Source organism: Coregonus clupeaformis, chromosome 11 (genome assembly GCF_020615455.1).
Source record: "Coregonus clupeaformis isolate EN_2021a chromosome 11, ASM2061545v1, whole genome shotgun sequence".
Taxonomy (NCBI): Eukaryota; Metazoa; Chordata; class Actinopteri; order Salmoniformes; family Salmonidae; genus Coregonus; species Coregonus clupeaformis.
Window position 1 is genome coordinate 21,280,049 of NC_059202.1, and position 22,248 is coordinate 21,302,296.

At 39.9% G+C, this 22,248-nt stretch overlaps 1 protein-coding gene across 1 annotated transcript in view; it reads left to right on the forward strand.

The window, feature by feature from the left end:
* The window catches only part of LOC121577436 (PDZ domain-containing protein GIPC3-like), a 41,541-nt gene extending 20,315 nt beyond the window's left edge, over positions 1 to 21,226 (forward strand). The window contains exons 4-6 of the mRNA XM_041891188.2: positions 13,638 to 13,747; positions 17,059 to 17,140; positions 18,976 to 21,226. Coding sequence (XP_041747122.2) covers positions 13,638 to 13,747; positions 17,059 to 17,140; positions 18,976 to 19,127 — 344 coding nt within the window. The 3' untranslated portion in view covers positions 19,128 to 21,226. The remainder of the gene's footprint in view (positions 1 to 13,637; positions 13,748 to 17,058; positions 17,141 to 18,975) is intronic.
* Positions 21,227 to 22,248: the final 1,022 nt, after the last annotated feature.

Below are 22,248 nucleotides of genomic sequence, written 5' to 3' on the forward strand. Positions count from 1 at the left end.
GTAGATTTATCGGTGGTGATAGTGTTTCCTAGCCTCAGTGCAGTGGGCAGCTGGGAGGAAGTGCTCTTATTCTCCATGGACTTTACAGTGTCCCAAAACTTTTTGGAATTAGTGCTACAGGATGCACATTTCTGTTTGAAAAAGTTAGCCTTTGCTTTCCTAACTGCTTGTGTATATTGGTTCCTAACTTCCCTGAAAAGTTGCATATCGCGGGGGCTATTTGATGCTAATGCAGTACACCACAGGATGTTTTTGTGCTGGTCAAGGGCAGTCAAGTCCGAGGAGAACCAGGGGCTATATCTGTTCTTAGTTCTGTATTTTTTGAATGGGTCATGTTTATTTAAGATTGAGACGAAATTACTTTTTTAAAGAAGTGGACCACATATTAAAATCAGATCCAACAATAATATCAAGGGATTAGATCTGATTTTAATATGTGATCCTCTGTAGCTCAAATACGCTGATGAATCATGTTTTCTTTTAAATCCACAACTAGATACATTTTCTAACCTCTCTGGATTACAACCAAATTATGATAAATGTACTATATTACGTATTGGATTACTAAAAAATAAAAATTTTACGTTACCGTGTAGTTTACCAATAAAATGGTCTGATGGTGATGTGGATATTCTCGGAATACATATCCCAAATGAAATAAATGATCTCACTCCAATACATTTTAATAGAAAGTTAGCAAAAATAGATAAGATCTTGCTACCATGGAAAGGTAAATACCTGTCAATTTGTGAAAAAATCACCCTGATTAACTCTTTAGTATTATCCCAGTTTACCTATTTGCTTATGGTCTTGCCTATGCCTGGCAAACAGTTTTTTTTATTATGAGATAAAAAAACATTACTTTTTGAATAATAAAAAAAAAAAGTATCATCTTCGTAAATAATATCATAGGTAGGACAGCTAACAAAAACATATGGAAATGTCTGCTCTACCCAAAAGTACAACCAAATAATTGCAGCATTACCGCAAAAATGAAAGAGGAAAGTGGAAGAGGTAAAAAGTAAGGAACTTGTCTGTCGGCCCTGCATTAAAGAACGTAATTTGTTAAAGAAAATTATGATAAATAAAAAAGTATACCAGTTTCATTTCAGGACCAAAGGATTGACAGTCTTCCAATATAGATTGCAAAATAGTTGGGAAGAGATTTGACGTACCGATTCCATGGCATAGTGTTTATGAACTGATACGCAAAACAACGCCAGATTCAAAACTTCGAATTTTTCAATTTAAATTATTAATACCAATAGAATGCTATTAATATGGGGGAAACAATCTTCCCACCTCTGCAGATTTTGCTGCGAAGAGACAGAATCATTAGATAATTTGTTTTGGTACTGTCCATTTGTAGCTTGTTTTTGGACACAGGTCCAGGAATGGCTAAAGGATTGCAATATTTACCTGGAGCTAACCCTGCAGATAGCACTACTAGGTGATCTGAATAATCATAGACAATTGATCAATAATATAATAATACTTTTAGCAAAAATGTTTATTTTCAATTTACAATCTGTAGAAACAATGAGAATAGAAGGGTTCAGAACATTTGTAAAACCACACAGTACAGTTGAAAAATATATGGCAAATAGAAATCCAATATGGATGGTGTTAAGAGATAGATGGGTGGTGTTGAATGGATTTGAAGGATGGGACTAATAACAACTAACAACAAATAATAACAACAAGATAACTAATGTAAAGCATACTGTGTCCATAATACGTATATAGGTTATAGGTTGAGAGTGTGGTGTCGAGAAAACGTTGCTAATTATGCTGTGAGACCAAGGAAATCCGCTGACACTGTACTTTGATTATAAAGGTTTATTTATATCAAAGGGTTCCAGCGTCAATTTACAGATATCTGCAGACATCTGGAGAATAATCGCCCAATCTCAAATATGATTATTCTCTCCTCCTTTGTCTTAACTGTGGTATTTATATCCTATGCCCTATGTAACATAATATGGGTGTTTTCCCCTACAGACCATTCCCAGGAGGCCACCTAACAGACTTCCTCGGCTTTAGGGTGCCCCTATAGAACTACTCCCCAGATGCTCCCTTTAAGCTGAGTCAACATCCTCTAAAACCATTTGAAACCATTAGCAAAGTCATACATTCCTCAGATACCACATATTCCCCCCTTCGAGACGAATTAAGTCTCGAAAACAAAAATAATAGGATTATGACAAATAACAATTTCTCTTATTGAGTATCTTTTACAATAAACCAAAAACATATTTTTCTATGGAGTGTAAATAACTTTCTATGAAATATGAACAAATCTCTATGGAGTGTGAAAACATTTCTATGAAATATGAACAAATCTTTATGGAGTGTGAGAGCGAAAAACCTGTCTGGCAGTTTTCTTTCCAAATATCCATCCATCAATCAAGACAGTAAAATTCTCTCACGGCCCCTCTGCCCCAGGCAACCACCTAAGTACTCCAGATCAATTCATACATCTTTATCAATGCATTTGAAACTATGATGCAATTTGAATACATATGAAAGCCTCAGCAAACAAAATACAATCAAAAATGTCCACATTCAGGCTGGTCAACCCATCGGACCCTCCTGTGGATTCTCTCTATCCCTGCCTAGACCCAATATCCCTAAGCTTCAACAAAATAAACAAAAACATCTGAGATCCCCACATGTACCCAATAACAGCAAATATCATTCTACAAAAATTAATACAGAAAGAATATGACACAAATTATGTATTACACATGCAAATATGTCTATATATCATTGCAGACATTGGAATGTAGTCCACTACAATTCTTCTCCTCAGCAGTGTCGACTTCCAATGCAACTTCGATGATGGAATCTGAACCTTTCCACACCTTCCTTGTTCCACTTCCTCCAGTCCCTTCATATTGTCCTTTCATATTGTCCCTTCATATTGTCCTTTCATATTGTCCTTGTTTGAGTATTTGAATCCCCTCTACACATTCCCCCATATGCTTCTGGAAGAAAAGAATAGACCAAACAGTATATTTTGCAAAACAACACACTCAAATTAAAACATCAATATCAACTAAAAAATAGTTGATGGTCCTCTGTAGCTCAGCTGGTAGAGCACGGCGCTTGTAATGCCAAGGTAGTGGGTTCGATCCCCGGGACCACCCATACACACAAAAAAAAAATGTATGCACACATGACTGTAAGTCGCTTTGGATAAAAGCGTCTGCTAAATGGCATATTATTATTATTATTATATAAAATGAATCACATACCATTTCCCCCCCTTTGATTCATCACAACATACTAAAATCACCATAATATTTAAAAACATTTAAAAAATTCTAAATTGATATCTATCCATCAATACTCCTTTGAGTCTTGACAGAAGGTTAAACCCTCTTATCGTTTCATTTGCAAAACCCTTCAAAGTATAGGTAATATTATCTATGTTATCTTCCCAAAATTTTACACCATACCATGGAAAAATTCCCCACTTCTCTCCTAGACTTATCCTCCAATGGTAGGCTTCCCAGACTATGAAACTTCTCTCTTTCAGAATCAGATTTCTCTCTTTCCCCTTGCTTCCCCTCTTTTAATTTTAAAACCTCATATGGAAGCTTCAACTTCAACATGTAACAACATCCTATCCATCCATAGGGTAAGAATATATATTCTCTCACCACAAACCCCAGATGTTTCTAAAATACCCAATAGTCACATTACCATGCAAAAACTTCTCTCCTTACTAAATTAAACATCAAAAGTTACATTATATTTCTCATTACTAACCTTATGTTCCTGCTTACCCCAAATCAGGGGGTGACACTCTAGATCCAAACTGTTAAAGACCCATATCCATCCTGCCCTGCCTTTCAAAAGTTTTTGAAAGCCAAGTCAACAAACAGATCACCAACCATTTCGAATCCCACTGTACCTTCTCTGCTATGCAATCCGGTTTCCGAGCTGGTCATGGGTGCACTTCAGCCACGCTCAAGGTCCTAAATGATATTATAACCGCGATCGATAATAGACAGTACTGTGCAGCCGTTTTCATTGACCTGGCCAAGGCTTTCGACTCTGTCAACCACCGCATTCTTATTGGCAGACTAAATAGCCTTGGTTTCTCTAATGACTGCCTCGCCTGGTTCACCAACTACTTCTCAGATAGAGTTCAATGTGTCAAATCGGAGGGCCTGTTGTCTGGACCTATGGCAGTCTCTATGGGGGTGCCACAGGGTTCAATTCTTGGGCCAACTCTTTTCTCTGTGTATATCAATGACGTCGCTCTTGCTGCTGGTGACTCTCAGATCCACCTCTACGCAGACGACACCATTTTGTATACATCTGGCCCTTCATTGGACACTGTGTTAACAAACCTCCAAACGAGCTTCAATTCCATACAACACTCCTTCAGTAGCCTCCAACTGCTCTTAAACACTAGTAAAACAAAATGCATGCTCTTCAACCGAACGCTGCTTGCACCCGCCCACCCGACTAGAATCACTACTCTAGACGGGTCTGACCTAGAGTGCGTGGACAACTACAAATATCTAGGTGTCTGGTTAGACTGTAAACTCTCCTTCCAGACTCACATTAAGAATCTCCAATCCAAAGTTAAATCTAGAATCGGTTTCCTATTTCGCAACAAAGCCTCCTTCACTCATGCTGCCAAACATGCCCTTGTAAAACTGACTATCCTACCGATCCTTGACTTCGCGATGTCATTTACAAAATAGCCTCCAACACTCTACTCAGCAAATTGGATGTTGTCTATCACAGTGCCATCCATTTTGTCTCCAAAGCCCCATATAATACCCACCACTGTGACCTGTACGCTCTTGTTGGCTGGTCCTCACTACATATTCGTCGCCAAACCCACTGGCTCCAGGCCATCTATAAATCACTGCTAGGCAAATCCCCGCCTTATCTTAGCTCATTGGTCACCATAGCAACACCCACCCGTAGTCTGCGCTCCAGCGGGTATATCTCACTGATCATCCCCAAAGCCAACACCTCCTTTGGCCGCAATTCCTTCCAGTTCTCTGCTGCCAATGACTGGAACAAACTGCAAAAATCTCTGAAGCTGGAGACGCTTATCTCCCTCACTAACTTTAGGCATCAGTTGTCAGAGCACCTTACCGATCACTGCACCTGTACACAGCCCATCTGAAATTAGCCCGCCCAACTACCTCATCCCTATATTGTTATTTATTTTGCTCATCTGTACCCCCAGTATCTCTATTTGCACATCATCTCTTGCACATCATTCCAGTGTTAATACTAAATTGTAATTATTTTGCACTATAGCCTATTTTATTGCCTTACCTCCATAACTTGCTAAATTTGCACACTGTATATTAATTGTATTTCTGTTGTATTTTTTTGATTTTTGTTTTGTTTTACCCCATATGTAACTCTGTGTTGTTGTTTTTATCGCACTGCTATGCTTTATCTTGGCCAGGTCGCAGTTGTAAATGAGAACTTGTTCTCAACTGGTTTACCTGGTTAAATAAAGGTGAAATAAAAAAAAAATAAAAAAAATAAATCATCATATAATCATCACCATCTGAGATTCCCCTAAACATCCTCTTTCCATCATATGTTTTATTTCAACAAAAACAGCTTTTAGCCCTCACTGGTTTCCCCTCCATAGCTTCATGAAGCGCTGTTAACTGATTTTCCTTCCTATCTAACAAATTCACATAGGTTAATTCACTTAACCAATAACACTTAAACCTAGGCCTAAACAAATGTTTCCACAACAACATTATTTTCTCTCTTAATGATTGTTGCTGATACAACAGCCCTTATAAAACATAAGATTGACACATACTTGATAGAGGTTTAGCTACCTTTTCTAAAATTCAACCCCATGTTCCTTATGCTGAAATTCTCAACAGACATTTACCCTCAAGATTCCTCACTGATCTTACAGTATGAGTTAACTTCTTGAACTAAAGATTCCTACCTGCCCATCCATCTTTAATTTCCAAAACAGAAGAATCAAATCCAAATGCCTTCCATTTAGTTTCTCTCTTCCCTAACGAACTGTATTGATCAGATATATCTTCTTGTCTTCCATTAAAATCAAACAACTCATCCTGTACCTCCATGATAGTATTCTTCCTCTAACATTACTCAAAATAAGTTAGCAATCACTCATAACCCTCTTTCACTTCATATCATTTTACAAAATATACTTCCTTTCACTAGGTGAAACAGCTTCTACTTCTTATCCTCATAACAACGCTTCTTCTCCATAATTATCTCTCCACATGAGTGGAATCTCACCTCTACACATTCCTTCTCTCACATCTACAAGGAAGATGAGCTGTACCACCCATCCTAACCCTAATGACAGTCTTTTCCTCTAAAATTGGTGCTGGAGCAATTGGCTCCCTTGTAATCAAAAGTGATATATTTATAGCTTTAATAACTGTCAATGTTGAAAGAGTTGAATTGCTTCTCACTATTGTTATAATATGCTGAAGTGTTGATGTCATTGTTGTTGATTCATCCATTCTCCCTAAAGCTTTGAACTCTTTACTTGTATTTCCATCTATCACCACTAGTGTCACTACATAAACTCTCAGTCCCAACTCTAATCCCTCACTTTCAAACTGTTCATTATAAAAAATACATTTATAATCACCTTGATCTTCCTGCTGGGAATTGTAAATATAGATACTGCAATCACCCTCAATCTTCATTCTTCTCTTATCATTCAGCAACGCATACTTTCTCAATGCATCTGCTCCTTACAGATCTAAACTCCTACCATATCTATCTCTCTCTCTTACTACTAACATTGAAGCTTAGCTGACTGTCCTAGAGTTCCTTCAACCCTAGTTTTCATAACTTTTTTTAGTCTGACTTTTCTCCTTAATTTTTCCCAAAAACCATTTAACTGATTTATCCACAAATTCCTTTCCCTCTAGTTTTAGGATATGTGATCGGGAAGTCCCCACCTGCTTATGACTTCTTTACACAAAAACTTGGCAAACGATTGAGCATCTTTTAGCTTAGTTTGAAATCTTATTCCCCTCTTGGTGTAGGAATGTAACCAAGAATAACAGTCACCCCCTGTAAACATCATTTTCCAGACAGATTGTCCTCCTTCCTATGATATAGTCAATCTTTTCAAGCAAATATGATTCTCAAAAACCCTACTCCTTTGTAATCTTTCTCCTAATCTCCCCCCTTGCAACATTAGCTAACTCCTAGCATCCTAAATCATCAGACCTAAAAGGTCCAGAGGCGCTACTATCAACCCCTCATGGTTTCTCCCAAGACAACAATTGATTCCTACTCTAAGGATTTTTTCTATTGTCTTCAAAACACCTGCTTTTGAAAGTTCTTCAATTTCTGGTTCAATCCCTTGAATTGCTTAATCTTTCAATGGATACTGATTCTTCCAAGGAGGTCTTCCTCCTAAAAATCTTCACTGAGATTTCCAATCCAGAATATAAATCCATCTCTGTCATCATCAACCATTGGTAAACCTTCTCCTTTGGCACTTCTACCAGACAGCCGTCTGGTGTACATCTTATTGTACAGTTCAATTTCCACAATGCATCTCTTCCCAACAACGCAATAGGTGTATGTTCTGATACCAGTATGGGTATTGTAATTTTCTCATTTTCATAGCAGAGCTCAATTGGTTCCTTAAGCATAATCAACTGCTTCACTCCCTCAAATCCCTGTCCTAATTAGTTGATTTTACATAGTGAGATGTGTAACCTCTTCAGGCTGAACACAGATAAAAGCAGTTCCGCTATCCATCATCACTTCCCATAGTCCATTGTTTATTTTCACTTCAATTGTTGGATCTTTTTCCCCTTAACTGGTGCTACCAGCTGACACCCCCCTTTCGGATCTTCTAGGCACCCCTAGAATCCTTGCTTCTTGCCCCTATAAGGGTTCACCTGTCCTCCAGATGATCTTCACTTGCTCCTGTATCTTCCTCTGAAATTCTTTCTTGTGTTTCCTTCTGGCCCATTACACTCACAGCAAAGTCACCAACCTGTCCACAATCATAACACACTTCTTAAGATTGCTGGAAGTATGGCTTAAATCTTCCTCCTCTTCCTCTTTCTAAGCCTTCTCGTCCTCTTCCTCTCCAATACTTTCAGTCCAGAAACTATCTATGGATATGAAACAACTTGTACCACTAGTTGTGGCTGGCACAATTGCATTTGACCTTGTTCAGTTGAAGCTGTGGCAGTGATTGTTGATTTGGTGCACACTGATTCTTCATAACCAAAGCTTTTCTTCTCCTTCTTATTCTCCCCCCAGTTGTATTTCATCAAGTTTTCTGAGAGTTTCTTGGTCCTGTTCTTTCTAGTTGTTGACATATCGGTATTCTTCAAAGGCTTATATTCTAAGTTCTGTCCTCGAATGATCACTGGCATCATCTTCTTACTTGTGCTCTCTTTCCTTTCCTCAATGTATTATTCTTCTCCTCCAATTCTTGGGATCCTTTTCTCAGCAGTTTTTTTCTTCTCTTCTGTATCTTCAGCTTCTTGAGTTGTTCTTCCAGTTCTCTTTGTCTCTTCTAAATTATTCCCCTTTATCCAGCCATGATACGCATCAGTCTATATCTCTTTCTATTTCTTCTTTACTAATCATTGTAGGATAAAATCCTCTTGAACATAAAGCACCTTTAATCTCCAAATCTTCATCGCTGTTTCCATCTTCACCTTCATCAGAGATCGAATCTCTAGTATCCTTCTTCTTCCTTCAACTTCCATCTTCCTAAACCTCACTCCACCCTTAGTTTCCAGACATCTCGTTTTCTTCTTACTTTTGGAGTTTTTGATTCATCTTTATGGTCGTTTCTGCTTTTCCTCTCTCTATTATTCAATCACTTTCATCATGTTGATGATGTCAGGGTTAAAAGTCCCTTCCACTAGCTGTGGTTGTTCAATGTCAGGCCAACGTTTATTCCCTTTTCCAGATTACCTTGCAATACCATTAACTAGAGGATTACTATTCTCTACTACATCAACAGGAGTAATTACTTTCATAGTTTTTATGTCCTTTTCCCCCCTTGTAACAACTCTTTTATATTCCTTTATTGTAAATTATTTCATTATTTTAGACTATATAGCCTATAGTTCCCTCTTTTTTTTTCTCTTCCCCAAATTAATTAATTAATCAATTCATTCATTAATTTATTCATCAATTTACTTATTTATTCAATGTATTTTATTTTACCAAATTATTGATTAGTGGCAATCTTACCACATCCAGTCAGGAAAATAAATGAAAGTAGTCAACTTCAGAGCAACCCAAAAATAAAGACCTATAATCCTGCAACACTACAGCACTCACAAACCCCATTGCTTAATAAGCACCCAATGACCTTAATTTTACAGAATAATGTCAGTTCTCGATTCCCCCTCATCTCTAATCAAACCCACTCATGCACAAAAACTCCAAAATGCAATTCTTAATTTCATCAATTGATCAGTCTGTTGCCAAGTCCTTGTCAAATTGTCATAACATCAAATATGCTAGGCAACCAAAATATCCTCTATGGGAAGGTACGTTTTGTAAATAGAACAGTACTGGCCTTGATTTGACTTGATCCTGTTGCAGCACATTCTGTCGCGTGATGTACACGTCAGCACTTTCTCTCTCTCTCATTTATCAATTCAATAGATCTCAACAAATAGTTTCATCATTAAGCAACAGCCTATTTAACAAACAGAACATTCTATTCGTGTTCAAATCCCCCACTCCCCTTTGTCCGCTCTGTTCTGAGTCTGCGTCTCCCAGCAACTCAGTGCAGGCAGAGGAGTGGCACATTTGCCCTACGTAACTCTAAAGTCATAAAATCACACGCATGCGAAGTACATTTACCAGTGCGATTTCAGAGTGGAGGGAGCTCTCCCCCAGCTCTCTCCAAGCCTAAACAACAGAAAGTAGACAGTCCCGCTGTACTTCCTCTCTTTTACCCCCCATAGACAAACAGTAACACTTTAACAGAGCTCACAAACCATAGAACACAAATCTTACTTTCTTCTACACACATACACATACATACATACAGTTTAAGAGGCTTATCCCATTCCTATGGACCCCTAAGGCAGTATGCTACCTCCATTGCGCCGTATAATTCCATTGTTCCTACATTTCTGCTACCACGAGTTCCGCGGACATCCGATGAGCGGTCACATCAATCATATACTTCGTCAACTATATGTTGAGCGGTAACTTGCAACCGAATATATATACCACAACCTCAAGTCCCCTAGGACTTACCTAAATACACCTAACGTGCTTTTAGGATTTTTCGGCCCATCCTAACAAATTTAGAACGGACTCATATCCCACAGCAAATAACAGCAAAGCACACACGCAAGTTCTTAACGGTGCATTCATTCAACGCACACACACAGACACACGAACTGACCAGTGCCCAAAGTAGTGAGAAAACTCACCCTTATCTGCCGGACTCTGGAGCTAGAGTCAGCTCGGCGCCCATGAATGGAACGCTGAGAAAAGACGCAACATGACCAATTCCTCGTCGCCATTTTGTGGTGTCGAGAAAACGTTGCTAATTATGCTGTGAGACCAAGGAAATCCGCTGACGCTGTACTTTGATTATAAAGGTTTATTTATATCAAAGGGTTACAGCTTCAATTTACAGATATCTGCAGACATCTGGAGAATAATCGCCCAATCTCAAATATGATTATTCTGTCCTCCTTTGTCTTAACTGTGGTATTTATATCCTATGCCCTATGTAACATAATATGGGTGTTTTCCCTACAGACCAATCCCAGGAGGCCACCTAACAGACTTCCTCGGCTTTAGGGTGCCCCTATAGAACTACTCCCCAGATGCTCCCTTTAAGCTTAGTCAACATCCTCTAAAACCATTTGAAACCATTAGCAAAGTCATAAATTCCTCAGATACCACAAGAGCTTTTGTGAAAGAGCACAGTTAGAAAGATATGGCATATAGAAGCAAACCAGATGGACTGTCACGACTCTCTAAAGCAGAACCCAGAAGCAGACCAGGACAAGGTGAGTAGAATGCAGGTGAGTATTTATTAACAGACTCAAATGTGGAAGCAGGAGAATCCAGGAGACGGGACGGGCAGCGGAGGTGAGTTGGTGGAAGTGAATAGGCAGATCCAATGATGACACAGAAGCCACCGACGACCAGGCAAGGGTGGAGTGAATGTTCCGGGAGAGTAACTGTAGACAGAGTAAACGGAGGTGAGTACACGGCAAGCAAAAAGTACAGAACAGCAAAACTAACTCTAGCAAACTTGAGGCTGATACGCTGGCACAACATACTGTTCATGGCTAACGATCCGGCAGGGAATGGATGTCAGGTCAGAGCTTATGAAGTGGAGAGGTGATGATCAGGACCAGGTGTGCAGATAGCTGATGAGATGCAGGTGCGGGTAATAGAGAGATCTCCCGCCTAGCTTCATCGCCCGGCAACCAGACAGGGTGCGTTCAGGAACCTCAGGAAAACAGACTCCAGGACAGAAAACAGGCAACTCGGGCAGAAACAGACTCAGGAAGCGGGATTCATGACATGGACATCATGAAAATGATCGGAGAGGGTGAGGGTAGAGGAAGTTCAGGAGTAAAAACAAACAAAATAGAAATATTGTAAAATTGTATATAGTATGTATAAGCTGGAAGTTGAGGCCTAAGCATTGTTGTTCACTAGTTTACTCCAATTAGGGAAGGGGTGGTGGGGTTGGAAAGTAATAAAGGGAAATATGTTTAAAAAAAGGATATGTATATATATGTACTGTATGTATATGTATTTATGTGTATGTATGTGTATATGTATGTGTATGTATGTATTTGCGAGAGAAAAAAAACATATTGGGGATTGGAAGTGATGCAGACAATTACATTGATGGAAGTTACAATCTATCTGCAATATTAAAGCTGATCTACCCCCTAGAAAAAAAAAGAAGAAAAAAAAAGAATACATTTTAGTATACCGGCGCTGTTGAGTTATCAAACTACCACAGCAACTCAAAGCCATGCTGATCATAACTTTTTAAAAGAATGTCAAAAGCTGGCTAATGATCGAGCAATAGCATTTATATCTGTATGTAATGCTCTACGCTATGACAATGTCTGTTTGCCTGTCTGCCTGCCTGCCTGCCTGTCTGTCTGCCTGCCTGTCCATCTATCTATCTATCTATCTATCTATCTATTTTCCCCTTTAAAATTGCCACTGTTGCTTAAACATTGGTCATCTCATCTGGTTGAGAGGGGAAAATAATAATGATGGTTTTAATAATGAAACCATGTATTCTGACATCATTCCAGCCTGTTTTATAACATGAGAAATAGGTGTCAGAGGAAAATAATCAACTAACTTAATGATTATTACCATACCTATAGTTCCCATCAGTAGCTGAGGCAGAATGACTATTTATCTTACAGGTGCACTTGATCAAATGATCCCACCATGGTTGATAAACTAAGCAAACATGCATCCATGCACATCATAAGAGGCTGCCAGTTCATTGTTTCCATCGTCTGTGGCAGTAAATGAGGGCTGTTAATAATTGAATAGCCTTTGCTTACCATTATAACATTAGCTAAATGGATGGTAGAGAATGATGGATTACGTTTCATGCTCAAAATGCTTTATTACACTGCTGAGTGCACTCGGAACACCTCAGAGGACACATTAACTTAATCTGGTAATTTGTTGATTGATATGGATAACGGTGGTGTGCTGTGGGATGGGTGGCTGGGTAGGCACTGGCCAGAGGTGAACCGTGACTGGAAAAGATATGGGTATTCTTGTCAACTCTTGTGGCCTGCCATTAGTAGGCAAACGTTTTTAGGCTTTTCAATGGGCCAACTCTGTTTGACTGATATTAGCTAACGCGTGAATAGTACGCTACCTGGATAACTAAGTGTGGATTAGACTTTAGAGCTGAGAATTTGTGGTCAGCTGACATGACTTGTCAAAAAGTCTGTCCGGTGTCCACCTTTGCCATAGTCTCTCTCACTCCACCCTCACGTTTCTCTGTAACCCTTCAATAGCAGCAGGCCTAATAACACCACATTGTATACAGATCTGGACAAAAACAATTGTGTGTGCCTTGTTTTACTGACCAGAGTCATAACAGACAGGAAGTGTGTGCCTTGTTTTACTGACCAGAGTCATAACAGACAGGAAGTGTGTGCCTTGTTTTCCTGACATTTTTGTCATTTAGCAGACGCTCTTATCCAGAGCGACTTACAGTTAGTGAGTGCATACATTTTCATACTGGCCCCCCTGGCCATCGAACCCACAGCCCTGGTGTTGCACGCGCCACGTTCTACCAACTGAGCTACACGACCAGAATCATAACAGACAGGAGCAAAGCAGGAAACTCTGATTCACTTCTTCTACCCTCAGCAGAGGTCATATTAGTCACAGCATTTTAATTACGTCATTTCTCATAGAATCAGAGCAATCGTTCACCACCCTCAACACATGGGCATCCTCACAGGGCACACTGATTAGGGTATTGGCTTTGTCTTGATATGCCATCTGGATCTCAGCTGGGAGAGATTTGTGAAATATGTTTTTTGTGCTCATAAGAATTGTTGCGTGTATGTGTGTTTTTCTGTTTGTGTGTGTGTGTGTGTGTGTGTTTGTGTGTTTGTCAGACATGATCGGAATGAGGACCAGGGCGCCCAAGTCGAGCGAGGGTAAGATTGTGAATGGGAAGGAGACCCTGCGTCTGCGCTCCAAGGGGTCAGCTTCCGTCCAGGAAGTGGTGAGTTTCAATTCACACGTTCCACTGGCCAATGACCTTCTCTGGCCGTCTGACCACCCCAGAGCAGCTTAAACATGCACATACGCATGCAGACATTCACGAATGAATGCATGACCACAGAACACACACAATGAACACACACACACAAAACACACACACAGTGAACACACACACACAAAAAAAACACACACACAGAACACACACACAATGAACACACACAATGAACACACACACAGAACACACACACAATGAACACACACACACACAGAACACACACACAATGAACACACATACACAGAACACACACACAATGAACACACATACACATAACACACACAATGTCAACGGCCACACACTAGTGCTGATCTAACTCTGTCAATGACCCCCCCCCCCGTGTGAGAATGTAGAATCGAACACTCTCAATGAATGTTCTAGATTGTTCATCAATCTCTAATCTACAGAACACAGCCAACAAGCTGTCAGGGTCAGTGGAGGCTGATGAACCAAGAGTCGAGCCTTGTCCAGAGTTAGAATATTGGTAGACATAAAAAAAGCCTAATACGTTTTATGTACAGTATATGGTCAAATCACTGACACCACAGACTATACACAGACTAGACAGTTGTGGTCAAAAGTTTTGAGAATGACACAAATATTAATTTTCACGAAGTCTGCTGCCTCAGTTTTTATGATGGCAATTAGCATATACTCCAGAATGTTATGAAGAGTGATCAGATGAATTGCAATTAATTGCAAAGTCCCTCTTTGCCATGAAAATGAACTTAATCCCCCAAAAAACACTTCCACTGCATTTCAACCCTGCCACAAAAGGACCAGCTGACATCATGTCAGTGATTCTCTCGTTAACACAGGTGAGAGTGTTGACGAGGACAAGGCTGGAGATCACTCTGTCATGCTGATTGAGTTAGAATAACAGACTGGAAGCTTTAAAAGGAGGGTGGTGCTTGAAATCATTGTTCTTCCTCTGGTTACCTGCAAGGAAACACGTGCCATCATCATTGCTTTGCACAAAAAGGGCTTCAAAGGCAAGGATATTGCTGCTAGTAAGATTGCACCTAAATCAACCATTTATCGGATCATCAAGAACTTCAAGGAGAGAGGTTCAATTGTTGTGAAGAAGGCTTCAGGGCGCCCAAGAAAGTCCAGCAAGCGCCAGGACCATCTCCTAAAGTTGATTCAGCTGCGGGATTGGGGCACCACCAGTGCAGAGCTTGCTCAGGAATGGCAGCAGGCAGGTGTGAATGCATCTGCACGCACAGTGAGGCGAAGACTTTTGGAGGATGGCCTGGTGTCAAGAAGGGCAGCGAGGAAGCCACTTCACTCCAGGAAAAACATCAGGGACAGATTGATATTCTGCAAAAGGTACAAGGATTGGAATGCTGAGGACTGGGGTAAAGTCATTTTCCTTTCCGATTGTTTGGGGCATCTGGAAAACACCTTGTCCGGAGAAGACAAGGTGAGCGCTACCATCAGTCCTGTGTCATGCCAACAATAAAGCATCCTGAGACCATTCATGTGTGGGGTTGCTTCTCAGCCAAGGGAGTGGGCTCACTCACATTTTTGTCTAAGAACACAGCCATGAATAAAGAATGGTACCAACACATCCTCCGAGACAAGCTTCTCCCAACCATCCAAGAACAGTCATGTTTCCAGCATGATGGAGCACCTTGCCATAAGGCAAAAGTCATAACTATGTGGCTCGGGGAACAAAACATCGGAATTTTGGGTCCATGGCCAGGAAACTCCCCAGACCTTAATCCAATTGAGAACTTGTGGTCGATCCTCAAGAGGCGGGTGGACAAACAAAAACCCACAAAGTCTGACAAACTCCAAGCATAGATTATGCAAGAATGGGCTGCCATCAGTCAGGATGTGGCCCAGAAGTTGGTCTTGAAAAAGAAGGGTCAACACTGCAAATATTGACTCTTTGCATAAGCTTAATGTAATTGTCAATAAAAGCCTTTGACACTTATGGAATGCTTGTAATTATACTTCAGTATACCATAGTAACATCTGACAAAAATATATAAAACACTGAAGCAGCAAATTTTGTGAAGACCAATACTTGTGTCATTCTCAAAACTTTTGACCACGACTGTACACAGTATAAAATAGGGGTACGGAATATGTATCTATTCCACACAAAATACTAAATACATCCCAACCTGTTATGATGGTATACCGATACGTTTATTTTACCAGCCATGGGTCTGTGTCAGTGGAGGCTCCTCAGAGGAGGAAGAGGAGGACCATCCTCCTCAATGAAATTCAGAAAAATCAAAGTAGTAAAACATTAAAGTTATCCTTGTTAGATATAACTATACTAAATACATTCACATGTCACCAAATAATTGATTCAAACACACTGTTTTGCAATGAAGGTCTACAGTTGCCTCATCAGCACTCTGTAGGGTAGCAATACAAGACCTAGGAGACTCATGGTTCTCAACCCCTTCCATAGACTTACACAGTAGTTATGACAACTTCCAGAGGACGTCCTCCAACCTATCAGAGCTCTTGCAGCATGAACTGACATGTTGTCCACCCAATCAACCTGTTTCACTTTCATAGTAGCCACATACAAACAGCTCGTTGTATATATAATTCCTTCTCGCATCTATCTACGTTCTCTCCTCCTCTCACCTTTTCCCTTCGCTTGTGGACTTCAGTGCACAACACATCAGCTGTCTGTGACCAGGCGAAAAAACTTTTTCAAGGCAAACCTTCATATCATAACCGCTAAACGCTACACACAGCCTACATCATTTGTCAGTCATAGTCAACAAAGCTACTAGAACTAACGTGTTAGTAAACCCGCTACAATCATGAGGTACAGTGTACAGTGCACTGTGCACCTACGATGTAAACTTTAATTCATAGGCTAGGTTGTAGTAACCTCATGATGGGTATAGGGAACATTAGTATATGAATTAGTAGCATAAACCAATCGATGTTACATTGAGCTGGGTGAATGGAATATGAATGAAAGTCATCCAATATGCTGTAATAGAAATAAGGCCATGTTCATAAAAAAAATGATAATCCTCCCTCATCTTAAATGGAACCAACCGCCACTGATCTGTAGTATACTTATGACAGTACATACATACCAAACATGTGTGTGCTGGTGGTCGACATGCCTTTGGCTTTTTTACAGGCAGACGCCTGGCATGTGAGTCTAATGAATGTCTAGTGTCAATATGCCAGTGATAATCTTGTTGATGTACTGCATGATGTACTGCATTACCCTCAATGCAGTTACCTGAACACACTTGCCTTCTCCCCACCAGCCGAATGAGATTGAGGAGAGAGCCACCAAGAAAGTGGATGATCTACTGGAGAGCTACATGGGTATCCGAGACCTCGACTTAGGTAAGATGGCTGCTCATCTGAGACCTCCAGTTAGGTAAGATGGCTGCTCATCTGAGACCTCCAGTTAGGTAAGATGGCTGCTCACCGTTTTAAGAAAACAGTATTAGCTATAACCTTATAAGCCATTGAGCCACAGGGTTAGGGTTAGGGTTGGTCAAAATGGCCATAGCAAAGGTCTAGGGTCAGATTTGGGTTTTCGATCCTATTTGTGAACTATACATATGTAGGATCTTAATTTGATCACTCTTTATTTGCTGAGAATCTTCCTGCAACGCAGGAAATGCAGATGAGCTTTGTGATTTACACAAACTCACAGAAAACCCACACTAGCACACGATTATATTAAAAGTATTGCACTTTTCATGTAGCTTACTTTTGGCCAGCTAATATCCTAACCCCTGATCAAGCAACATTATGGACTAAACGTTCAAACCGTGTTTTTGCTGGGACAATATAGGTCAAATTAAGATCCTACATCTGTAGGATGAAGTCTATGACTGCAATGGGGGAAAAACTCACCACAGTTGAAAGGAGAAGGTTTTAGGCACATCCAACTTTGCACAGATGCTGGAGAAAAATAAGAGATAAAATTAATGTCTGCTCACTTTTTACTGCTCCCACAAGATAATGTCGTAACTACTGTAGCAGAGCTATAACAATAATAATAATGCATTGAATTTATAATGCGCTTTTCATTGAAAAACTATCTCAAAGTGCATTTAAATAAATCAAAATAAGAGAAGGACACAACTAGACAGACAAACAGAGGACACAACTAGATAGGGACACTGACCCGAAGAACACAGCTGACTCTACAACATCTATATCTAATGGAAGGCCTTACTATAGAGGGTTTTTAGGCCATTTTTAAAGGAACCTAGAGTCTGTGGTGCCTTCAGGTGGTCCGGGAGTGCGTTCCAGAGGTGGGGGGGCAGAAAGCCAGATCCCCCATGGAGCAAATCTCGGTCCTGGGGACGTGGAGGAGCAGGCTATCACTCGATCTGAGGTTACGGGTTGTTGATACAAAGCCTTCATATCAAAGACATCTGTCAGAGAGTGAGACACTATACAGAGTAACCCAACATCTTAAAGGTTACATACCAGAAACATGAGTTAGCTGTGTTCCATGAGTTCCAAGTAAAAAATACCTATTACCTTTTAGATCCTAATCTACATAGATGTTGCAGTGCTTTTTTGGTATTTTTGTACTTTTCCCTGGGACCCTTTCTTCTTCTTGGCAGTAAGATAAATCAGAGGGAATTGGAAGACTCTTAAGTCGAACGAATTTTCGGGAAAAGAGGAGAGCTCGCCTCTAATCATAAACCAAGAAACATTTGCCAGGCTTTTCTGAAACACTCAGTTGAATACTTTTTCTATTTAGTCAGACTTCCAGTACAGTTGTACAGAGGATAGTGGCTAGCGAGTGACATAGACAGAACGCTATTGGCAACTGACATAATAACATGACGTGCCATGAAACATCAACAAATCCAAGGAAAAGCATCGAGCATGATTTACCAACATCTGAATGTTGACCATTTCATGTTCCAGACAGAAGCCAGGTGTCTAAAGTGTGCAGTTGGTAATATCTAGGACCAATACTTTTTCCTGACCAAGTGACCTGGCCAGTGAAAACTCTGGACCCTAGTTAGGCCTATATTAAACATTGATTTCAGGCTTTTTGCCGTTCGTTCAGAAATAGATGAGTTTCAATAGCTGAGTGAATAAGACTTGGAAGTGAAGCAACACAAGACTAGGCCTGTATCTAATAACTGTGTGAAACCAAAAAGAGATGAATTACTATTTTCCATTCATGTGGGAACTCTCTCTTGCAGCGACCACCATCGTGGAGGCTGGCAAAGGCAAGAAGAACCCAGATGACTTTGCTGAGGCTCTGGATTCAGTGCTGGGGGACTTTGCCTTCCCAGATGTCTTCTTGTTTGACGTGTGGGGTGCCATTGGAGACGTGAAGAACGGCAGAATGTAGAGGTGTCAGTCAGTTATTACTGTTTTCATGTCTTTCAAACATTTATATTTTACAACTGTCATCTCAATGGCCGTATTAGATGGTTAACGTAGGCCTACTCAGCCATTCTTCCCCAAACTATTTTCTATTTATTTATATTGCTTTGTTATGAAACAAGTTCCTCCCGAATACGTTAAGTTTAGAATTACATTGCATAAGGTTAGTGGGTTACGTAATCTTTGCAGTGGGCATTTTGGTTATTGTGTTCTTGGATACTGCTCAGGGCTCACCATACTAAAGGGAAATATCCCTGTTATGTCATTAATGAGTACAAAACCCAATTACTGTCGTCCATCCATCTCTGAAACCAGGAAGTGAGATAAGAGCTTGTTTGTTTCCTGTCACAGAGGGACCAGGATAAGTTCAGAGATCAAAGAGTTGACCCATGGGCGGCACCATTAGTGCGACGTTTCATATTCCACCACCACGGTTGAGAAACCACCATGGCGGCCATTTTAAATCAAAGCACTCCCCATACATTAGTTATGCAATAGTGAGCTGTAGATTGATTTCGCCTTGTTAACAAAGGAATGGCTGGAGTGCTAAATTGGGTATTTGGCCAAGACATCAAGGTGCATCCTTATACAATAAGTATTTGCATGGTAATCTCAAATAACCAGAGTAATGTAAGAGTTCAGTATAATGCCTCATCTTGAGAACAGCACCCCATTACACAGTATCCCGACCAGTGTTGTCATTCATTTGATCCAAATGTATGAGTGCCCTCTACAGACTCACCCATAATATCTCTCCAGCAACTGGTAATTTGGAGGTAAATAGAGTGATCTTCTTGTCATCTGAGAAAGAGTATAGGTCAAGTGTATCTTTTTTTCAGAAATGACCCTTGGAAAGATCTCTAAAATGCATACTGATTTGCTAGAATTCCCTAAAGTCGTTCTACGGCCATACCAAGAATTCCAACGTCATCTTATAGGAAACACAACCCCTACATTTCCCACGGTGAAGGAACTTGAGTCAACATATTTGGCATATAAAGGCTACTTTGACTCACAACCGGGACTTTCATTGTGCAGACTTTATAATACAAATGGGAAAACAACATGATTTCAAGATGAATGGTGAAGACAGTTAGAAAAACATGTTTGAAAACTTCCTCTTGTTGTTTGCCTGAAAAATGAAGGTCTTCATATTCTTTGTACATGACCTATCAACATGTTTTGTTCTCGCTTTCCATTTCATTTCAAGTATTCATAATACAGCATTTTCTTCATCAAACACAACTTTTATATTATGATTCAGTGTTGTTTTAGAAACGGAATGTAAATAAGAGTTATTTGAATTGTCAAATATGTGCGAAAAGTTCAGAAATAAGTACGTTTTGAATCATGTATAAACAAAATGACATCATGTAATCTTGATTTGTATGTTGTTGTGTGGTAGGTTCAGACTTGATGTCTGATGTGTATTGATAAATCGCTCTATTGAGACCTGAAAATGTAAGGCATATTTAATGTGTGTTGTTTTGCAATTACCAATACAAATGTTATAACTCATTCTCAAGGTCAAATGTTATTGTGTGCTTCCTAGAGCAACTACACTATCAATAAAAGTTTATACTATGTGCTTGTTATAAATTATTATTCTTAGGAAGTACCTAACACTGTTATTCAGTATTTCAACACCAACTTAAAAGTCAAATTTGTTCAAACTTCAAGTAGAAAATATATGTATTTAAATGTTTGGATCAGTGCAGTGTTTGAATCGAAGGGTAACAAAAACAAACCATAAACAAAGCTGACTTTTAGTTGAACCTTTCAGGTTTTATTTTCCCTGGGAGAAAACACATGCCAACTTCCATTGACTTTATAAACTTTACATCTGCATTGCACATGCTCAGACACTACACCTGCGTCATCATGACATACATCAAACTCTAAAAATATCTGCACCATACACAGCCAGATATTACGTTGTCCCATCGGTTTTCCTTAAAAAAATAAGACTTGCAAAAGCTAAGATACATTACACACATACAGTTGAAGTCGGAAGTTTACATTCGCTTAGGTTGGAGTCATTAAAACTTGTTTTTCAACCAATCCACACATTTCTTGTTAACAAACTATAGTTTTGGCAAGTCGGTTAGGACATCTACTTTGTGCATGAAAAGTTATTTTTCCAACAATTGTTTACAGATAGATTATTTCACTTATAATTCACTGTATCACAATTCCAGTGGGTCAGAAGTTTACATACACTAAGTTGACTGTGCCTTTAAACAGCTTGGAAAATTCCAGAAAATGATGTTATGGCTTTAGAAGCTTCTGATTGGCTAATTGACATCATTTGAGTCAATTGGAGATGTACCTGTGGATGTATTTCAAGATCTACCTTCAAACTCAGTGGCTCTTTGCTTGACATCATGGGAAAATCAAAAGAAATCAGCCAAGACCTCAGAAAAAAACTGTAGACCTCCACAAGTCTGGTTCATCCTTGGGAGCAATTTCCAAATGCCTGAAGGTACCACGTTCATCTGTACAAACAATAGTACGCAAGTATAAACACCATGGGACCACGCAGCCGTCATATCGCTCAGGAAGGAGACGCGTTCTGTCTCCTAGAGATGAACGTACCTGCAAGCTGAAGAACACCATCCCAACCCTGAAGCATGGGGGTGGCAGCATCATGCTGTGGGGGTGCTTTGCTGCAGGAGAGACTGGTGCACTTCACAAAATAGATGGCATCATGAGGAAGGAAAATAATGTGGATATATTGAAGCAACATCTCAAGACATCAGTCAGGAAGTTAAAGCTTGGTCGCAAATGGGTCTTCCAAATAGACAATGACCCCAAGCATACTTCCAAAGTTGTGGCAAAATGGCTTAAGGACAACATAGTCAAGGTATTGGAGTGGCCATCACAAAGCTCTGACCTCAATCCTATAGAAAATGTGTGGGCAGAACTGAAAAAGCGTGTGCGAGCCTACAAACCTGACTCAGTTACACCAGCTCTGTCAGGAGGAATGGGCCAGAATTCACCCAACTTATTGTGGGAAGCTTGTGGAAGGCTACCCGAAACGTTTGACCCAAGTTAAACAATTTAAAGGCAATGCTACCAAATACTAA